A 22766-nucleotide genomic window follows, 5' to 3' on the forward strand; every position below is an offset into this window, starting at 1 on the left:
ATCCCTACTACCAGAACTCTCCCCCTCACGGTGTGAGGGCGGTCGCGCAGAAGGACTGTACCCTCTGTGCTAACTCCAATTTCCCTTGTCTTGCGGGGGCCCCCATTTTAACTCGACGCCATCTTAAAGGTCGTCCGAGGACCCGTGTGGGGTGTCTGTAAGAAGGCAGCGTGGACCCCCCTCCCACCCCACACTGTCTATCACATCCGCCGTCGCGGATATCCGGGCCCCGGGAAATTCATAGGAGGGGCATCTAGCCGCCTCCTCCCCTGGAAGGGGCCTATGGCCGTCTTCCCTTAGGCGACCCATACTTAGTGGGTGCCGCCTCCCCGTGGGAGGGGCCAATGGCCACCTCCCCCCCGGGCGCTCCCATCCATAGTGGGTGGCGCCCCCCCCTCTAGGGACCTTGAAATTACTGCTCACCGATCATGACCTTACCGCCCGACCAAAAAATAAATACGACATTTGTTTACCTACTAAGGAAGAAAATTATACTGTACATTGCAATATTTGTCTATACTACTAGACATTCCGCACATCATTAAACTAGACCGTTATCATCCGCTAAACCAAGGGAAGAAGATGTTATCAAGCAAATCACTTTATTGCAGTACTAACATTGCCATGTTATTAACCGCTAAACAAAGGGAAAAAAGATGTTATCAAAGCAAATCACTTTATTGCAGTACTAATGTTGCCATAAGGGGCTGGTGGGTGGGTCAAAATTGCTCCTTGTTCCGTCGAGGGCTCACGTGCAACGAGTGGGTGCAGCTTCCAAGCACAGGAACAAGAGGATGCTTCTTCGGATTCCTGCTTTCTTTATTCCTCTTCGGGAGGGCGTGTACCCTCCTCCGGTACGCCTACTGGGCGTGGCCAACGGTGTAGGTGTCTAGGACAACCCCTCTTGGGCGGGAAAAGGCGCGCCCCGGCCACGCCGCTTCGGGCATACCAGCCGTGACACGCCCCCTGCCCAAAATGGTTTCCCGGGGGGGATCCGGGCCCCCAACCATACGTTCGGGGGGACCGAGTGGTCGCCCCTTTCCATATGGCCGGGATGCCTGTCACCCCCTCCCAACACAATCCCCAAGGATGGGAAGACGGACGCAGTTCTGAACTTTTGGAAGGCGGGAGGGAGTTACCCTCCCGGCCGTACTTATTAAAATATGAAACAAAATTAAAACATTAAAATAACAGTTTCATATCATGCACAATTTTCATTTATTACATTTTGATGAAGACATGTTCTTTGGCTAACCTTAACAAATCTCTAGTACATAGGTTTTCCTAGCCGAGTCTAACATCCTGCAAATGCATACTTTCTAAATTAAAATTGTACATCCTAGCATTACGGGCCAACGGCAAGGTCGCAACCGGTGTCAGATCCATACTACCAGAACTCTCCCCCTCACGGTGTGAGGGCGGTCGCGCAGAAGGACTGTACCCTCTGTGCTAACTCCAATTTCCCTTGTCTTGCGGGAGCCCCCATTTTAACTCGACGCCATCTTAAAGGTCGTCCGAGGACCCGTGTGGGGTGTCTGTAAGAAGGCAGCGTGGACCCCCCTCCCACCCCACACTGTCTATCACATCCGCCGTCGCGGATATCCGGGCCCCGGGAAATTCGTAGGAGGGGCATCTAGCCGCCTCCTCCCCTGGAAGGGGCCTATGGCCGTCTTCCCTTAGGCGACCCATACTTAGTGGGTGCCGCCTCCCCGTGGGAGGGGCCAATGGCCGCCTCCGCCCCGGGCGCTCCCATCCATAGTGGGTGGAGCCCCCCCTCTAGGGACCTTGAAATTACTGCTCACCGATCATGACCTTACTGCCACAGGCCGGATAGTTGACCGGCTATCCGGCCCCCCCACAAACTCCTACTAAAGGTCATGCTTTTACAAACCCCTTAACCATGCTATGAAGTCTCCTATGAGTAAGACATTCCCCTCCCGGGACAAATGGACCCCATCATCGAGATACATGTGATCCCCCCGAATACATCCATGCGGAATACAGTGCAACTGCGCCGAGCGAAACAACTTACCAAGTTTGCTATTGACCTTTTTCACTGAATGGTTCAGTGCTGACACCGAGAGGCCCCCCCGCCACACCTTCCTGGGAATCATGTGGGACCATGCTATCGTGCACCCCGGGATCCTTCTCGCCAGCCAGCTAACAGTAGATAAAACTCGCTCGAGTAGTACTCGCCGACCGAGTGTCACCAAGTCATTTCCCCCCAGATGTACTATGATTACAGATGGCGGTGACCTCTGCCGCCCTAACAGTTCCTCGACAAAACATTGAAACTGGTCAATACAGAGCCCGCCCCTTCCGTGGAAGGTCACTCTGTACCCGTATTCCCCAGCTGCGTGAGTCACGTCACCTGCTTTGAATACGTCCCCGGCCCGCCTCACGTATGAGTGGCCCACGACCCACACCACTCTCTCCTCAGCCGGTGATCTCTGACCGCTGGTCCCCAGGTGCCGGTTTGACTGCACAGTCCGCCCTGCATAGCATGCTTGCGAAACTGTAAACCAAACAGAAGACAAGAAGCGTGAGTGCATGACATTGACTTCACAACATGTGCAACTGCACATACCTTTTATAACAGTTCGAGGACCATCGTCCCAGTTGTTTCACCTTCTCAACACTCTGACCCCTGGCTGTAGCCTCTGTAGCAGCCCCTATCCTAAAGGAATGGGTCCCAAAATCGCCTGGGTCCAAGCCCGCCGCTGCGATTGCCATTGTTAGCACCCTCTGAAACTGAAACCTCGTCAGTGGGGTGGCGTCGATGTGTCTCAGCAGGCTTCCCCCCCATGTGTCCGCCCTTTGCGCCAAATATTCCTCAACGCACTTCACCGGGCACATGGGGGACCCTCGTATGCGCTGGACAACAATACTGTCTCCCATAGCACTCTGGTCAGTCTTGGACCTGGCTATTGTGACCACCATTGAATCACCCTTAATCAGAATGTGATCCCGACACAGACCTCCCTCCACATCTTTCTTATTTCTTGCCACCAGCTCGCTCACCCGCATAGCCCCATGGAACGCTAATGCGAAAGCGGCCCGGAACAGCACTGCCTCGAACTGGGAGGAACATGTCGTGGGGAGTATCGACATCAGCAGGGACAACCTGTCTAACCCAATCGGGCGCCTCTCGTCTACTCTACGACCCTCAAGGCGTTGCCAACCACGAAAGGCTTTCTTTACCAAAAAGGACGATGTCGGGTCCTTGATGCCATGCGCCTGCGTCATGAATGAAATGGCGGCACGGTGCCTATTGGCCGTTGCCGCTGATCGGCCTTCTCTGTGCAGTGCTACTAGAAACTTCAGGACATAATCTTCCTGACCCCAATTGTCCCCCCCTGCCGGACCCAAAAATGCACAATAGGAACGAAACGCTCCTTCGTATGCCTTCCTTGTCCTGGCGGCTAAGCTTGCTGCCACGAGGTCCTGTAATCCGGGGCACCGAGTAGCCATAGTGCTTCGGGAAATGGTGCCGCCGCTAGGTCCGCGGAAGGTAGATAACCCCTGAAAGCCTGCATGTGTGAACGAGAGAGTGCATCAGCCGCCTGGTTTAGTACACCTGGCACATGCTTCGCCCTGAATTGCACGTTCAGTCTCATGCAAAGTAGTACAATTTCTTTCAGTAATCTTAATATCCACTTGCAGCGTGCTGCCTGATTATTTATACATTCAACCACAGTCATGTTATCGGACCAAAACACCACAGAGCGATCTCTGAACTCATCCGGCTATGCCTTCAGAGCCACAAAAATGGCGAACAACTCGAGAAACCCAATGTTACCTGTGAGACCGCTGGTGTGCCACCACGTCGGCCATGTCTGCGCCGACCATCGATTACCAAAGATGGCGCCAAATCCCACGCTCCCCGCAGAGTCGGTCCACAAACCCAGCTCGTCCGAAGACGCTGGCGGCTTGTTCCACACCACTCGACCGTTGAAGTCCGCCAGAAACGCCAACCATATGCGCATGTCCTGGCGAACCTCTGCCGACAGTCTCGTGCGGTGGTGCCCTTCCTTGAGACCAACCATGGCTTGTGCAATGGAGCGGGAAAAGGGGCGGGCCATTGGTATCACTCTTAGGGCAAAGTTAAGCTGACCCACTGCTTGTTGTAACTGATGGAGAGTAACTTTCTCTTTGCTAATGCACAGTTCCAGGGAAGCCCTGAATTTCGCTACTTTCCCCACTGGCAAACGGAAACATCCCTCCACAGAATCGAGCTCAATTCCCAGAAACTCGAGTGAAGTAGATGGTCCAACCGTCTTACCTGGTGCCAATGGCACCCCGAATTCCTTCATGAGAGTGCAAAATTCATGTAAGGCCTGAGCACATTTTGTGTTGCCGGCTGCCCCCAAAAACAAAAAATCATCCAGGTAATGCATAACATGGCTATGGCCAGTGGCTTTTGTGAATGCCCATTCCAGAAAAGAGCTAAATTTCTCAAAATAAGCACAAGAGATGGAGCAACCCATTGGCATACATCTATCCATGTAGTAATGGCCCTGGAACACAAAGCCTAACAGACGCTGATCCCGTGGGTGTACCGGGAGCAACCGGAACGCTGACTCGATACCTGACTTCGCCATCAGCGCTCCGGGCCCCAGGCGATTCAACATGGTGACGGCATCATCGAAGGATGCGTACCGCACCGAACAAACTCCTGGGTCAATCGCATCGTTCACCGAAAGACCCCTCGGAGCTGACAAGTTATGGATCAGCCTAAATTCCCCCGGGTCCTTCTTGGGAACCACTCCCAACGGGGAACAGATGAAATTAGTTACTGGCGGGTGCCTATATGGGCCAGCAACCTGGCCAAGGGCAACCTCTTTTGCAATCTTCCTCTCAACCACCGCTGGATTATGCTGAGCCGACAGTTGGTTTCTACAAAGTGGTTCCCCCCGAAAATCCCCCTCCGGGATGTGGAAACCATATAAGAAGCTGTTCCTCAACACCCCAGCGGAGACATGATCAGGGTATTCGTTTAGCCAGGGGATCATTGCCATGATATCAACGGGGGTAGGTAGCGATACACAATGGTCCTCCTCAGACCTGTTTGGCCCCCCCTCTACCCCCCGTATCACTATTCCTGGATCTGCACGAACTCTCGGGGTGTGCAGAATTTCCGCAACCTGCACACACATGTCTGAACTTACATGTCCCTTGTGGCCTTGTGCAATTGCCCCTGTTAAAATTCCAACAGACCCCTTTCTTACCCCCATTCCCACCATTCCTTGGTTGGTGGTCGCCAGCGGGGCCCGCTCGAAAGGGCGCCACAGGCTGTTGGCGGGAAGGCCCCGACCCATTCCCGCCTAGCGAGGACGACTTCGTCGCGCCCGGCAGGAGCTGCTTCTGCCAAGAGATCGAGTCGAGACAATCCCACCTCAGAGATGAATCGAACTCCTTGGCCTTACGAAACTTCATATTGTAACCCATCCACTCATTGCCCTCATACGTTTCATAAAAATCCATTATTCGTGCCTGATAGCAGGCCAATTCGGGCAAAACCTCGGGCTTACGTTCCCCAATAATTGCAGTAAACATTGCAAAGGCCTTGGCCCAATTTGAGATTGTCTCATCAACCCTGAAACCCGCCATTTTGGTTCGCCATACACTCGGGTGCCAAAAATCCTTCTGTGTCTTAACATACTCCATCTCGCGATGGTCAGTCAGCAGAGAAAACATATTCACATACTTATCAGCCCATATCAATTCTTTCGTGGCCAACGGTATATGTTGGACCACCTTCTTCCGTCTTGAGGGCAAAGACCCCTCCCTTGCCATTGGCAATGCTTGCTTACCCGGCTCCATTGCTGCTCCCGCTGTTTTTTCGACGCCAGCTGCCGGTCCTTCCGAGGTCACCTGTGGGGGGACAAGAGGGAGATTCACCTTCGCGGCATCCCGCGACTGCCGCAACTGCTGCATTAGTAACTTGGCCTCTTCGGCCGTGTCTCCCGGTGCCGTAGCACCCCCTGTTTTTCTGCCAAGCCATGCGGCCAACTGGGCGGCTAATTCCGGAGGCATGTCCTCCTCGCTGGCGGGCGTAACAACAACCGGAATCGGTTGGCCCGCGTCCGGGATCGGTACCGGGGCCTCGACTGGAATGACCGGGCTTGCCGGGGGTAACTCGGGAACCGGGACCTCCCCCCCTGCCATCCTATTCCTGGCCCTTTTACCCCTCCCTGCGGGGACAACTCCCGGCAATGCCGGGCCTATAACTTTCTTCGGTTTACCAGTATTGTTCATCGCTGCCATCTGCTTCTTCATGCTCGCCATATCTTTTATCAGCATGCGAAGCATCTGGTCAGTCCAGGACTTATTTCCCGCCTTCTTGCCAGGCATTGTTATCGGATATTCGATCCCCGTTGCTCAACACGGTCCTGGATTCGTAGGCTCGAAGTCGCTGAAAGAGAAACACAAGAATTACAAGTTCTAAAAATTGCTCCTTGTTCCGTCGAGGGCTCACGTGCAACGAGTGGGTGCAGCTTCCAAGCACAGGAACAAGAGGATGCTTCTTCGGATTCCTGCTCTCTTTATTCCTCTTCGGGAGGGCGTGTACCCATCTCCGGTACGCCTACTGGGCGTGGCCAACGGTGTAGTTGTCTAGGACAACCCCTCTTGGGCGGGAAAAGGCGCGCCCCGGCTACGCCGCTTCGGGCATACCAGCTGTGACACGCCCCCACCCAAAATGGTTTCCCGGGGGGGATCCGGGCCCCCAACCATACGTTCGGGGGGACCGAGTGGTCGCCCTTTTCCATTCACCTCTGTGTTTTTTTTTTATCCTTCTTGTGTAGGTGTGCAATGGGATAGCTGATTGTGGGGATGGAGATGAGACCTCTGGTTGGATCCCCACAGATGAACGATTCTGTGGACTCTGGGGGCCCTGGAACCCATGGGACAGCTGCAGCAGATCCTGTGGCACAGGAGTACAAACAAGGAAAAGGGTCTGCAGTAGCCCCCCACAGGATGTGCTTTGGCACTGCAGAGGAGAGGAGATGCAGGCCCAGCAGTGTTTCACAACTGCATGTCCAGGTAAGGCTCTCATACACAAATCCAAGTTCCAAATATTGTTTAGAAGTATTGGATTTGTGGATGAATAAAGTAATGGTTCGGTTACATTGTAAATGTGGGATAGTAAAGTAGCAGGTGAGGTATAGAAAAGTAGTATGAGTGGTTCGGTAAAGTTGTAGCCATGGTTAAGTGAAGTTGATGTAGCTCGTCATTATAGTGATGTACAGCTTGTTATTCAACAAACATGTATGGACGGTATACTAAAAATTGCAGTGGTTATTCAGTAATATTTTTGGTTTGATTAAGCAGCATTGTAGGTGGAGTTCAACAACGTCTTAGGGAGGTTCATTAAAATCATGTGTGCACTAATAAAGGTGCTGATGTAATTTAGTAAAGTTTTACTTCTGGTTCAATAAAACTGCAGGCATAGGCCATAAAGTTGTATTTGGGGTTCATTAAAACTGAAGGTTCGGTTCAGTAAAGTGTCAGATGAAGTTCAACTATGTTTTGGGCAGGTCCAATAACGTTTATGTATCTTTGAAAGTAGGATTAAATGAATGTTTAGTTGGTCTAAGAAAGGCGTAGAGTGACGCACTACAGTTGAACAGATGGTTCTGCAAACTTTTTACATTTAAAAATGCTTTACTGAAACAGAACCAAAGTGAAATACTGCAACATATAAGAGTAAACTCAGTATTGAGACATGCATTCTAAAAATCGATAACAGTAAAGGCAAAAGAATAAAATAGCATGAAATTAATAATAAATATAATACAAATAAAGACAAATCTCATAAAAGACTAAAAAGGCAAAGTTGTAGTAAAATACAACTAGCATTTTATGAAGTTTTCATACATTGGGATGTGAAGTGGAAAGAAGAGAAAAGAGGAAATTATGATTCTAAACAATCAATGACTAATAAAGAATAAGAGGATGGTAAGGAAATGAAAGAGATGTGAGTAAAAGAGGTGTGCAGCGAGCTTTAAAATGGGACTTGAAATGTACAAAAAGAAAGACCAAAAATAATTGAACTCAAGGAGGTTTAGCAACTTCAGCATTTTTAATATTGCTAGAGAAAGGGCATGAAAGGTAGGGGGTCAGGGGAAGCCAAACTAAATCTCTTTTAATGTCTTTGTAAAATAAGGATGAGTGCGAGGTATCCAGTATGTGATTATGACAAATTAAGTTCCACCCTGCAAATAAAGATACCCTCTCAAACACTTTCCAATTGGAGGAAATTACTTGGAAGACAACCGAAGGAGATCCACTAACATACCTTTAATCATGTCACCTGACCAAATATCCAAACAGCTGCAAGTTAAAAGATTAACAATGTGAAAAGGAAGTGAGACTGAGAACAGTTGGGAGATTTTATGCCAAACACACTGCCAGGAAGATAAAAGTTTAGGAAAATAAAGAACATATGTAGAAAATCTCCAGTAGAAGATCCACATGACCAGCAATTGTTATTAGGTAAGAGTTGCATTTTAAATAAAATAGCAGGAGTTAAGAACAGCCGATTGTAAAAAAAAAACATAATCTGAGTTGTGCATGCATAGCAAGAAGTGTGATGTATTTTATGGCAATTTCTTCCATGAAGTGTTTGAAAAAGAAGTCTGAAGATCTTGTTCCGAAGCAAGTTTGGTTATGGTTTAGGCCCTATATGAGTCTTGGATAGAAAGCTTCTTGTAGGTAAATGCAGCTTTGACTTCTTCAGAAAAAGTGAAAGGGAATATAGGATCAACAAAAGAGTTATTCACAATAAAGGAATGAGTAATAATATTTGTGCGAAGAGTATCTATAAGTAGAGCATATTTATTTCTGTGACTAGGAGGAAGATGAAAAGGACTACATAATTCCTTAAAGGATATAAACTGGTCATTAGAAATGAGTTGGGAGAAGGTGGTAATACCTGATGCAAGCTAAGAGGGCCAGTTAAGGACTTTGTTAGATACCGTGTTAGCAGAGTTGTGCCAGATGGGGGATAGAAGCAAGAGTTGAGAAGGAGAAAATACCCGGTAAATTAAGTTTTTGGCAATGCTGTTAGAATGATGTAACAAGGGGAAGACGTGCCGGGTTTTTTTGGAAATAAAGACAAATTTAAGGATGGAAAAAGGGGAAATGACCGAAAGTGTAAGAGATCGCCAAAGAGAAACCGAAGAGGCATTAGAGAAGTCTAAGGAAGACCAAATCTGCTTAGAAGAAAAGGCAGAATGAAATTGAGAAAATTACACCCTCAGTTTTAAGCTTCTTGAGTTGGATTAAGAAATTTGAGCCAGATGCCTATTCCATAAGAATTGGGCAAATAAATTATTTATAGAACAGAAAAAGGCATAGGGAGCTGGAGAAGGAGCATTTGTAAGTAAAAGTTACTCAGTGGTGGCCGCTGGATGGTAGCGCAGCGGGTGCACAGAGGAGGTGCAGCACTGGTGCACCAAATGCGCCTGGACTGCGCCAAGCACCATGGACCCTAGTCATCTGACCATCCCCGCTACAATGCCAGCACCATCTACGCCCTCAACACCGGACGCCACACCGCCTGCCTCCTGTCACCACGGAATAACAATTCGGGCACTTTTTCCTACCAAAACTGCAGCCACACCTTCACCTCACACCAGCCCAATCCACTGCACAACCGATGAACACCAGATTCAACCGCCTCAGCTGTTTTCTGCTCAGCGCACACTTCCTCCACAAACCTGTAACCAATTTGAATCTGTCGTTCCCGACATGGCCTTCCTCATGGAAACCTGGATGAAATCCACCTCTGCCCAGACATCGCCACCACCATCCAGGACGGCTACAAGATCATCCACAAGGATGCATCAACAAACTTGACCAACATGGAGTACCTCCACTTCCAGGTGCAGACCAACCCGAACACCACCCTCTGTGAAACCCTCATCTTCAGACACCTGGACCCCGTCCACCCTTCAGCGACTTCATCATTGACTTCATTGCTCCCCCCACACCCTTGCCTCTTCCGACTACATCCTCCTCGGCGACCTCAACTTTCACCTGGACAACCCCAACGACAAGAACACATCGTCCCTGCTGGAGAACCTCTCCACTGTCGTACTCAAACAATGGGTCACCTCCCCAACCCAGTCAGCAGGACACCTGCTCGACCTCATCTTCTCCATCAGTGAGAACATCACCTTCAGCCACACCACTGAGCTGCTTTGGAGCGATCACCGATGCGTCTATTTCTCTTTCACCAAACCCACCATAGACCACCATACCCACCACTACCTTTGCAGAACTTGGAACAAGTTCACCATAGAACAGCTGACAACCTCCCTCAACAAGACCTCACCTCCGACTTTCACGGGTGCCAATATCTCAGTTCGCAACTTCCACCGATGGATCTCCAACTGGGCTGACACACTGGCTCCCCTCAAGAAAGCGCCAGGCAAGCAGCACTCTAAAAAAGCTAGCTGGTTCTCTCCTGCCTTTAATGAGTACAGACACACCTGAAGACGACTCGAGAAGAGATGGAGGAGCAGCAAGACCCCAGAAGACCACTCAGCCTTCAAAATGGCTGTCACCGCACACCACCACCTCATTAGAACAACAAAGAAAGCGGCCCTACCAGAAAGGATCAACGCCAATGCCCTCAATAGTAAAGTACTTTTCACTGTGGTCAAGGAATTGGCCAAACTCAACACAGAGACAGCAGGCATCATACCCTCCCAAGACCACTGCAATAACCTCAGCACCTTCTTCCATGACAAGATTAAGGAGATCTCCAACAGCTTTAACAGCAATGACACCCTAGACCCTCTCACCCCACTCGCAAACACCGCACCCAACGACACCAGACCCCAGCAGACCCTCCCCTCACTGCTGACAACACCCTGAAGATAATAAAGAGCATCCACTCTGGTGCACCCTCGTACCCCTGGTCGCACAACACCTTCAACAAAGCTGGCACCTTCATCACTCCTGAACTGTGCCGCACCATCTACTGCTCCATCTACTGCACCATCATCTGCCACCTGCCCGGAAGACTGGAAACATGCAGAGATTAAACCCTTGCTGATTAAACCCTCTGCCAACCTGAAGGAACTCAAGAACTTCAGACCCATCTCTCTGCTCCCCTTCCCAGCCAAGGTCATCGAGAAGGCCATCAACGCCCAACTTTCCAAGTTCATCAAAGCGAACCACATCCTGGACCTCTCCCAATTGTGCTTCCGAAGCAACCACAGCACAGAGACAGCCCTCCTCGCCTCCACAGATGGCATCCGCACCCTTCTCAATCGAGGCAAAACTGCAGCCCTCATCCTCCTGGACCTCTCAACCGCCTACAACCGCACCCTATGCACAAGATTCCACGACACAGAAATCCATGATGAAGTCCTGAAATGGATCCACTCCTTCCTCACTGGCCAAACACAGAGAGTCAGACTACCACCGTTCCACTCTGAACCTCCAGAGATCAGCTGTGGAGTGCCACAAGGCTCCTCCCTCAGCCCAACTTTCTTCAAAATCTACATGGTCTTGCTCGCAGCCATAGTCAGGAACCATGGACTCAACATCATCTCATATGCTATTGACACCCAGCTGATCCTCTCACTCACCAACAAACTACACAGTCGCCAAGAACAACTTTCACAATGGGATGATGGCTGTCGACCCCTGGATGTAGGAGGGCTGCCTCAAGCTAAACTCAGAAAAGACCAAAGTTCCCATACTGGGCTCCACCATCTCCACCTGGAATGACTCCTGGTGGCCCATAGATCTTAGACCCTGCTCACACCCACAGACCATGCACGAAATCTCAGCATCATCCGAGACTCCTTGCTCACCATGAACCACCAGATGAACGCTGTCTCATCATCCTGCTTCTACACGCTATGCCTGCTCCAAAAGATCTTCAAGTGGATCACCAGAATAATGGTCACGCACACACTCACCAGCAGGAGACTGGACTACTGCAACACACTATACCAGCATCACCCAGAAGCTCCTCAAGAAACTGAAGAACATTCATAATGCCTCCACTAGGTTCTACCTCAATATCCCTCTCCATGGCCACATCACTGGACACCTGGGAGACCTCCACTGGCTCCCAGTCAACCAAAGAATCAACCTCAAACTCCTCACACACACCTACAAAGCCCTACACGGGACCTGTGCACCACAACCCCAGCCACACATTCCACGCACCTAACCTAGACCTCCAATCCATCCATCTGGCCATGGACACCATCCCACATATCTTCAAGACCACAGCAGGAGGAAGATTCTACTCCTACCGCACAGCAAGAACTGGGAGCACCTTACCTCTCCACCTCAGGCAATCACCGTCACTGCCTCGATTCAGGAAGGACCTCAAGACCCAGTGTTTTGACTGAACCACAATGCCTTTTGATGGATCAGCAGCCCCCCTCCTACCTCCCCAGCGCCTTGAGACCCTTGCGGGTGAGTAGTCGTGCGCTACAAGTCAACTGATTGATTGAAAAGTTAATAATAGGCAAAAGCATAATTTTAATGGTGGCTAATCTGCCCCACAAAGAAAGGTGATGAGACCAATTGGAAGAAAGGGTAGTGATTTTCGACCTTAGAGCTGATATTTTGGCCTTCAGTGATTCTTTAAGGGAAGGGTAGTAAAGAATTCCTAAACATTTAATCCAAGAGGAATTCCATAAGAAACCAGTATTTTTAAAAATGTCTTTAAGAAAAAAATTGTAAGAGGCATAATTTCCGATTTATTAATATTAAGCTGATATCCGGACACTGAGGAGTAATGAAATAGAAGACAAAAGAGCTCAGGCATAGAGGTTTGAAGGATGAGAAACAAAAACGAAAATGTCGTCAGCATAAGCAGTACACTTAACATGAAAGTTCTTATTTTCTGACCAATGAGAGTTTAAGAAAGACGGAAAGATTCTAAAAATGGCTCTAAAGCAAGAATAAATGATTACGAGGAAAGGGACAACATTGCCTGGATCTTCTAGTGAGTGGAAAATATCAAGACTGAAGACCATTAATAAAAATAGAAATGGAGGGAAAGGAATCTAATATTTTGATACAATATAAGAAGTCTGAGCCAAAACCATGCCATTTAGGTGCTCCAAAAAGGAAATCCCAACTAACACATTCAAAAGCCTATTCTGTGCCTAAGGTGACTGCAGCCAAATGGATCTTAGACTTGTTAGTGCTGTGAATAATATTTAAAAAGGTACCAGAATTATCAGAAATGTTACAACCCTTTATGAAACCCGATTGCTCAATACTAACTAAAGAGGGGATCAAAACATTAGCACGCTGAGCCAGCATTTTGGAGAAAATGTTGCAATCCATGTTAATAAGGGAGATTGGCCAATAATACTTGCATTCCCCAAGTCCTTATCCTTTTTGGGAATCAAACAAATCATAGCTTTTGTAAAAGAGCCAGCTTTAGCATACATAGAGAGAATGTTTTGAAAGGAAGCGAGCAAGTGAAGGACCAAAAGAGAAGGAGATTTAGAGTAGAGGTCGACTGTAAACTCATACCGAATGGGGCCTTGTCTTTTGGGAGTATAGAAATGGCAGTGCAAATCTCTACCATGAAAAATTGAGCCTCAAGTGTGGAGAGATCTAGCAATTGGGCTGGTGATTTTGGAATTGAATGGAAGAAAGATTCCAAGAGATCCTGAAAGGGCAGGGTATCCTCAGTTGGGAGGAGAGAACAGTATTTTGTGAAACGGAACATAATATACTGATCTTTAAATAAATTACGTCCAGAAGCTTCATATATGACTTCAATCCTAGATCTCTGTTTCTTAATTTTTAACTAGTTGTCCAGCATCTTACCTGCTTTGTTGGAAGCACAATAGTACTTGACATTTATTTTTGACAAAGCATTATATCATTAGTGACGTATTGAAATCAACTATGGCTTGGATGAGTTAGTCTAGAACATCTTATGGGACGAAGAATGATAGACATGTTTCAATTTCCTTATACGTTGGAAAAGAGTGGAAGACTCCCTGGGGACAGCTTTTTTGTTACCCGAAACATAGTTAATGATATACCACCTAGCTGCAGCCTTAGAACAGTCCCAGACATGGTGGAACTGAATGTCAGGGCCAATATTACTTGCAATAAATTCAGTAATAAATTGCTCAAAACCCTAAACAAACTGCTGATCCTGTAGTTGCCATCCGTTAAAATGCCATCTGTTAGAGTGAGTCCACAAGTTACTGTCTTATAAATCGATAATTATGGGAGCGTGATATGAAATGAGGATAGGGCCTAGTTCAGCATATGTGAGATACTTTAAAAGATTCTTATCCCAAAAAATATAATCAATTCTAGAGGTGGAATGGTGAGGAGAGAAGAAAGAGTATTCTAAAAGGTTGGGTTATGTAATCACCAGGCATCAATGACATTAATGTCAGGGCCAATATTAGTTGCAAGAAAATCTGTAATAAATTGCTCAAAACCCAAAACAAACTGCTGAACCTGTAGTTACCAGTTGTTAAAATGCCATCTGTTAGAGTGAGTCCACAAGTTACTGTGTTATAAATCGATAATTATGGGAGCGTGATCTGAAATGAGGATAGGGCCTAGTTCATTCAGCATTTGTGAGATACTGTAAAAGATTCTTATCCCAAAAAATATAATCAATTCTAGAGGTGGAATGGTGAGAAGAAGAGAAGAAAGAGTATTCTAAAAGTCGGGTTATGTAATCACCAGGCATCAACCAACCATCTATTCTTTATGGTTCTGTAGAAGGCCTTCTGCATGTTGTTAGGGATATATTCAAACTTAGATTTTCGATCTAAATAAGGACCCATAAGTTGATTACAATCACACCCCCCCCCCCCAATTCAAATTAGCATTCAGAATAGGCATTAGTTTGAAGGAGTGAGAATTCGGGAAGGGTGCATTGACCCCAGTAGGGCCATAGACACTCAAGAAGGAATAAAAAATAACCATTAACATTGGCAAGGAGAAACAACCATCTGCCATTAACATCAGATTCTTGATGTAAAATAGAAAAAAGATTTGTGAAACAAAATACCCACACCATTTTTAATGATTGAGTGCAGGAGAACAATAAGCAGAATCAAACTAACTTCTCTTTAACATATGTATATCCTTCTTGAGAAGCTGATTCTCCTGCAGATTGACAATATGGCAAGATAGCCTGGACAGGTAAGTAAGAACTCTCTGCCTCTTAATTGGGCTACAAAGGCCCGTAACGTTCCAAGAAATAATTTGGATACTATTATAAAAAATGCAAAGCAACATTAAATTCAGAGAAGAAAAGCCTCCTATATAAAAAGAGTATAAACAAGAAGTTAAAAAAGCCCACATTACAAGTATAATTACTGTAAACCATCCAAAATGTACTAATAAGACTTATATTTATGATGTAAGTAAGCAGAAAAGGAACACAAAAAAGGAAAAAAGAGCAAGGGAAGGACGTGGTCCCAGAGACGACCCATAATATTTCATAATAGAATGACAAATAAAAAAGGAAAGAAGTAGGAAAAAAATAGAAAAAAAGCAGGGAGGAAAGGGAGAAAAGGAAGAAATTAGAAAAGAAAACAGGAACAAAGGGGTCGAAGAGTCTTCAAAAGACCCAGAAGATGGAAGAGGAGAGTATGGCCGTGAATCTAAGAGATTCAAGCCAAAAGATCAGAAAGATAAAAGGAATTGAAGAGAGGGCGATTGGAAACACCATAAAAGATTAAAAGGAGGAAAGGACCGGAGAATCATATGTAAAAGGAGAGAAACAGGAGGAGAGACAGGGACTCCAGAAAGAATTGAAACCATGCACTAGAAATACGACAAACGTACCCATCAAAAAATGATACTCTGGAAAAAAAAAATCCAACAAGGGAGGACTTGACAACTTAGGAGCAATGAGGAGACAACGAAGGTCAACAATGACAGACAAAGGACCTGAAAAAAGAAGGTAAGTTGTTGAATTAAGAAACATGAACACCAGGATACAAAACTAAACAACCTCTCAAAGAGAGGCAGAAGAATGAGACTATTAAGTCAAAAAAGTCACAGAAAATTCATGTTCTGCTAGTGTGCATGGCCTATTTTCTGTGGAGATGAATGAAGGCCTCGAGATGAGCTGGAGAGGTCCATATAGGACCATAAATGTGCATGGATGTAGAAGAACATATTTGGCATCCATAGCCCGTAAAGGTGAACATAGACTCAGAAATTCTTTATGACGAGCAGCAGGAACCAAATAAATATCCTGTGAAAGAAAGATACTGTGACCAAACCAGATCATCTGTTTTTGCTGCTTAGAAGCGGAGAGAATCTGCATAAGGCCAGTTTATTGAAGAAAAAGAATTATGATTCCCCTGGGTTTTGGAGCAGAGCAATAAAAAAACAGACAACCTCTCCTTAACATATAATTCTAGAACAGGTACTACCTCAACTTTCAGCAAAACATTGTTCCACAAGACATTAATTCATTCATTCATTTCATTTCATTTCATTTCATAAAGCTTTATTCGGAACATTTAAGAAACATGTCCATAAAAGCACAAATAATACAGACAATTCATACAATTTCTTAGAGGCAAACATAATATACATGTAAATATACTATCGATCAAAGAAAAAACAAAGTACACATATTGCTGAATATCCAGAGGGGGATGGAATAAATATTTAAAATATACAGAAGTTTAATTTAAAAACACATACTTTTCCTGGCGCTAATCGCTTTATATAAAAAAGATGCAGTAAAAAAACAAATGTCCGCATGATTCAGATTAAAAATCAATTTCATAGCCTCTGTAGTGTCTCTCACGCCAAATCTAATGAATAGTGGCTTCAAGTAGAATTTCCTTAACTCAGTGTACAAATCACAAGTTAACAAAAAGTGCTTAGTGCATTGTTTGGACTTATTGTCACATTTACAGGGACCAACAGGGCGCGATTTGATGTTAGGCCACGCGACCAGATGATGTGCTATACCCATCCTCATTCTGGTCAGTACAAACTGGTGTGAGGTTCTAGTCACCTGTGATAAATATGGTCTGAAACCGGTAAATTCGTTCATGCTATTGTATAGTACACAAGTTGTTAATTTAGAGTCCTCCAAGTGATGCCTTTCATTACAGTGATTTAAAAATATTGTTTTCACATCAGATTTGGGGATTTCCGAAAGCCTGTAGGGGTCCATTAAAACATTGATTCCAAATAGATTTTGTACACGATCAATAATGTAACCGATCCAGGGGATCTTCAAGTGTTGGTCCAATAAAAGGCAGTCCTTAATAATTGCTCTGTTCAGTGTGGTACCTTCACTGAGCCAGATCGAGCGCCACAATAGAATGGGCCTTAACATGATCATATCATTTAGGGCTTGGGTCCCTGTTTCATTGTAAACCAAGGAGTTGGAAGTAGACCTGGGTAAGCATAGGAGCTTTTTCAGGAAGAGGTTCTCCTCTACCTGCAAGCTCTTAGCAGATGTCACCCCCCAGACTCCTGCCCCGTAAAGGGCAGCCGAAAGACATTTTGATTTATAGATGTTTAACATATCTTTAATACGTCTATTCCCCAATTTCTTGGCAAACAGAAAGACCCCGTTGGCGCTCCTAGTCATCTTAGTTCTGACCACCTTATGTTCAGTGGCCCAGCTCCCGTTATAAGAAAAAGTAATTCCCAAATAGCAAAAGTTATCAACTTTTTTCACTGGTTCACCATCAATAACATAGTGGGTTTTCCCATTTCTTTTAACTTTTCCAGAGCTGCATTCCATTACATAAGTATTAGCCTTATTAATCACCAGTTTCCTATTCTTAATAAAGGATACAAAACAATCCATTAAGCGTTGGAGACCCAATGGTGTCCTTGACAGTAACACTGCGTCGTCCGCATAGAGTAATACTGGTATGTTAAAATTATTAACTCTAGGGGCATCTGCAGTGACTGCCTGCAGGGCAGATTCAACCTCATTAATAAAAAGGGTAAAAAGCAGGGGCGCAAGAACGCACCCCTGTCTGATGCCCCTTCCTATCCCAAACTTAGTGGTACACTCCCCATTGGGTCCATAGCGAACACTGGTGCGAAGTTTTTCATACAAACGGGCTAAGAAGTAAATAATTCTCTCTGGAGCACCCATCTCCAGTAATTTGGCCCATAGTATTGCGTGGTCTACCAGATCAAAGGCACTACTAAGGTCGGCGAAACAGAGATAGAGCGACCCGTTTTTTGCCTTGGTATATTTTCCCACCAATAGCTCCAGATTCAAACACTGTTCTATAGTACCACGGCCTTTTCTAAAGCCAAACTGGCAATTACTTAAAATCTCATTAGATTCAGCCCACTCTTCTGATCTTAAAAGGAGGACCCTACTCATGATTTTAACTGATGAATCCAATAAGGATATAGGTCTATAGTTTTTTGCATCCCCACGATCTCCTTTTTTTAAAAATAGGGATGATTATTGACTCTTCCCAAGTAGACGGTATATTACCGCTAACAGCTGTATTAAAGATTTTGGTGAGCAAAGGCCCCCATATATCTGGGGCGGTCTTGTACACATCTATGGGAACGCCATCTGGCCCCTGGGCCTTGCCTCCTTTGCTAGCTATAATACTAGCCATAGTTTCACTGATGGTTATGTCTAAGGCAAGGATGGGCCACCTAACCCCATTGGTATCTTTTGAATTACAAGAATCAAAGATTTTAGAAAAATGTTGGATCCATGAGTCCATGCTCACATTAGAAGTGAGTTCAGGAACCCTATCATCTTTTAGAAATGGGCTATTTACCGTGGACCAGAACAGGGTACAATTGTTCGTGTCCGCCGCTAGGGTGAGGTTATCCCAGGCCTCTTGCTGTAATTCATCTTTTCTACGTTTCAGGGTAGTATTAAAACCCTGTCTAAGTTGGACCACCAAAACTTTGTCCCTCGGTTTGGCTGCAAGGGCCTCTTTGAGTTCTTTGCGGGCATTGGAACAGGCATGATCAAACCAGCCCCTTGGACACCTTGCTTTAGACCCCGCCTTTTTAGTGAATTTTTTGTTAATAATGGAATTAATATTGTTAAAGTGATCAATACTGTCAGACGAGGTGTCTACACATTCTAAGATTGCCGCTATATCTGTCACACAACTAGATATAATTGAATCTGAAGTTATAGCAGCTTTATCTCCTTTCCACCTCAATCTATAACCATTCTGTCTATGGGGTTCAATGTTGTTGATAATACCATTTTCACAGGCATGATTTTTAACCCAAAAGGTTAGTTCAGTGGTCAAACAGTTATGGTCACTCAACATAATATCTATCACATTGGGCATCGGGCATAACGGGGCAATAGTTGCTGACATACATATAAAATCAATAACGGTATTAGCGCCCCTTCCTTTAAAAGTTGGAATATTTCCACCCGTGTCATTTTTAGCATTATCCAAGATTTCCAAATCGTAATGAATCATACAATTATTCAAAGTTTCCCCGTAAGTGTGGTGTGGGAAATGAGCTTCAGCTTCCCCCTGTCGATTATACACACCACAAGCTTTCTGGGTGGATAATGGGCACACAGGTACATTAAAATCCCCCACAAAAATAAATTCAAATACATTGACTTCCTCCTGTCGCTGTTGATTTTGGACACCACTTTCAGTAAGTAGTTATCCGGCAATGTACTTTGGACTGACATTTCAGGGGTTTCTGTGACAATATCCGTATAACTCAAGTTAAAATACGAGGGGTAACAGTGACTTTTACAGGAATTGTCTTTCAATAGTACTCACAGTTCGAGCCAAGGGAGGTGGCCCTGCCTGGCCTCTTCTGGCCCCTGACGGCCACAGACGGCCCCGCCCTTGTCCCGGGCTTCTCCCGGTCGCTCCCGCGCGCGACTCGCGGGGCGAGAGGGGGTGTCAGCCTTTTAACAGGCTTCTCCGGGCGCTCTCTAGACGTCAGCGTCGTGCTCCCGCCCCAGGGGCTGCTGGGGATTGTAGTGCGCGTTTTCGCGCTGTCACCCGGTGCGCCGCCGTTCTCCTCTCTGCTCCGGTCCCAGGCGAGTCTTTGGTCTTTGGTGTTCCCCCACTGGGCTCCCGGGTGTTCAGCCTTTTAACAGGCGCCTCCGGGCGCTCTCTAGGCGTCAGCGTCGTGCTCCCGCCCCAGGGGCTGCTGGGGATTGTAGTGCGCGTTTACGCGCTGTCACCCGGTGCGCCGCCGTTCTCCTCTCTGCTCCGGTCCCAGGCGAGTCTTTGGTGTTCCCCCACTGGGCTCCCGGGGGTTCAGCCTTTTAACAGGCGCCTCCGGGCGCTCTCTAGGCGTCAGCGTTGTGCTCCCGCCCCAGGGGCTGCTGGGGATTGTAGTGCGCGTTTACGCGCTGTCACCCGGTGCGCCGCCGTTCTCCTCTCTGCTCCGGTCCCAGGCGAGTCTTTGGTCTTTGGTGTTCCCCCACTGGGCTCCCGGGGGGTCAGCCTTTTAACAGGCGCCTCCGGGCGCTCTCTAGGCGTCAGCGTCGTGCTCCCGCCCCAGGGGCTGCTGGGGATTGTAGTGCGCGTTTTCGCGCTGTCACCCGGTGCGCCGCCGTTCTCCTCTCTGCTCCGGTCCCAGGCGAGTCTTTGGTCTTTGGTGTTCCCCCACTGGGCTCCCGGGGGGTCAGCCTTTTAACAGGCGCCTCCGGGCGCTCTCCAGGCGTCAGCGTCGTGCTCCCGCCCCAGGGGCTGCTGGGGATTGTAGTGCGCGTTTTCGCGCTGTCACCCGGTGCACCGCCGTTCTCCTCTCTGCTCCGGTCCCAGGCGAGTCTTTGGTCTTTGGTGTTCCCCCACTGGGCTCCCGGGGGGTCAGCCTTTTAACAGGCGCCTCCGGGCGCTCTCTAGGCGTCAGCGTCGTGCTCCCGCCCCAGGGGCTGCTGGGGATTGTAGTGCGAGTTTACGCGCTGTCACCCGGTGCGCCGCCGTTCTCCTCTCTGCTCCGGTCCCAGGCGAGTCTTTGGTCTTTGGTGTTAAGACATTAATTCATATAAAAGTTTTCTTTTATTTATTAAGAATATTTTTTGTATGTTCATTAGTTTAAACAAATAACATCAACATAATTTTGTGAGTGAGCCCAAAAACCAGGGTTCTTAATGGAACTCAAACCATGCACTCAATCAACATCAAACATACCGCTACATTCATTCCATACACTCTCATACTGTCAAACATAACTAACCAAGATGACATATATCAAAAATACATTACATTAATACAATGGTAAAAACATAACATAAGAAGAAAAGGCGCCAACGCGTGTTTCAGAGGGGGGTCCACAAATCCCAATTTCCTTCGTCAGGGTGCAGCTGGTCAATTGAACATTGAAAGATTGGTAATTCAAGAGTTTCCAATGTTTTTTTTATCCGTAATGCACAGTGGGTTCTATATAATAATGCTCTGGACTTTTAATAAATAGATCGTAGGGAGAGCAAAGGTCTCTCAAAACGATGCCGGAAGTGGAGTCAGAGGTACTGAAAGTATTGTACACCAAAAGAGAACCAAGATCAAATAATAAAGTAAACGGTCCTCTGGCTGTGAACACCCTCTACGACAGTAGAGACGGACAATGTATATATCAAGCAATGGAATAGCTATAAATACGTCATTTAGTCAAAAACGATCCGGGCGCTGAGCGGGGCTACACTTTAACAAACAATTTCACAAGGTTCTGAATCTGGGTGTTCGTGAGAGCTATGATCCCACTCCATGCATAAAAGTACGAGCCAGGAACCGGTGCCAGAGCACTGAAAGGTGCTTCTAGGTCCACGGATGGGATAACTTCTTCATTTTGGGGTAACTGAAAGCATGCATTGTTAAAGTGTAGCCCCACTCAGCCCCCGGATCGTTTATGACTAATTGACGTATTTATAGCTATTCCATTGCTTGATATATACAGTGTCCGTCTCTACTGTCGTAGAGGGTGTTCACAGCCAGAGGACCTTATACTTTATTATTTAAACTTGGTTCTCTTTCGGTGTATCATACTTTCAGTACCTCTGACTCCCCTTCTGGCATTGTTTTGAGAGGCCTTTGCTCCCCCTACGATCTATTTAATAAAAGTCTGGAACATTATTATATAGAGCCCACTGTGCACTACGGATTAAAAAAAAACATTGGAAACTCTTGAATTACCAATGTTCAATTGACCAGCTGCGCCCTGACGATGGAAATTGGGGTTTGTGGACCCCCCTCCGAAACGTGTATTAATGTAATGTATTTTTGATATCTGTCATCTTGGTTAGGTATGTTTGACAGTATGAGAGTGTATGGTATGAATGTAGCGGTATGTTTGATGTTGATCGAGTGCATGGTTTGAGTTCCATTGAGAACCCTGGTTTTTGGGCTCACAAATGAAATTATGTTGACGTTATTTGCATAAAGAAATGAACATACAAAAAACATTTCTGATAAATATATTTTTTTTTAATATGAATTAATGTCTTGAGGAACAATGTATTGCTGAAAGTTGAGGTACTACCTGCTCTAGAATTATATGTTAAGGAGAGGTTCTCTGTTGTTTTATATATAGTAACCTGCCTTCCTCTCCTTATACTTAATGATTCAGGGACCATCTTTTGTTCTGGGAGCAGAGCTGGCATTATAGACTTTTGGCCCCAGGCGGTGAGCTCTTTGAATGTTCAGAGGAGAACTACTACCAAGACCCATTATTTTAGGCAGGTTTATTTGAAGAAAAGTAATCATGTCACCTCCCTCTTCCCCCTCTGGTATTCGATAAATATATAGATTAGTCTGGCGATTGCGATTTTTTAAACCCTCTGT

The 22766-nt window shown here is 46.4% G+C and overlaps 1 protein-coding gene across 1 annotated transcript in view; it reads left to right on the forward strand.

Annotated features, from left to right (window-relative positions):
- Positions 1–22766, forward strand: part of LOC147685082 (SCO-spondin-like) — a 1395910-nt gene that overhangs the window by 196738 nt on the left and 1176406 nt on the right. The window contains exon 21 of the mRNA XM_086939757.1: positions 6807–7044. Within this exon, the coding sequence (XP_086795883.1) occupies positions 6807–7044 (238 nt within the window). The remainder of the gene's footprint in view (positions 1–6806; positions 7045–22766) is intronic.

Source organism: Lissotriton vulgaris, chromosome 10, assembly GCF_964263255.1.
Source record: "Lissotriton vulgaris chromosome 10, aLisVul1.2, whole genome shotgun sequence".
In the NCBI taxonomy this organism is placed as follows: domain Eukaryota; kingdom Metazoa; phylum Chordata; class Amphibia; order Caudata; family Salamandridae; genus Lissotriton; species Lissotriton vulgaris.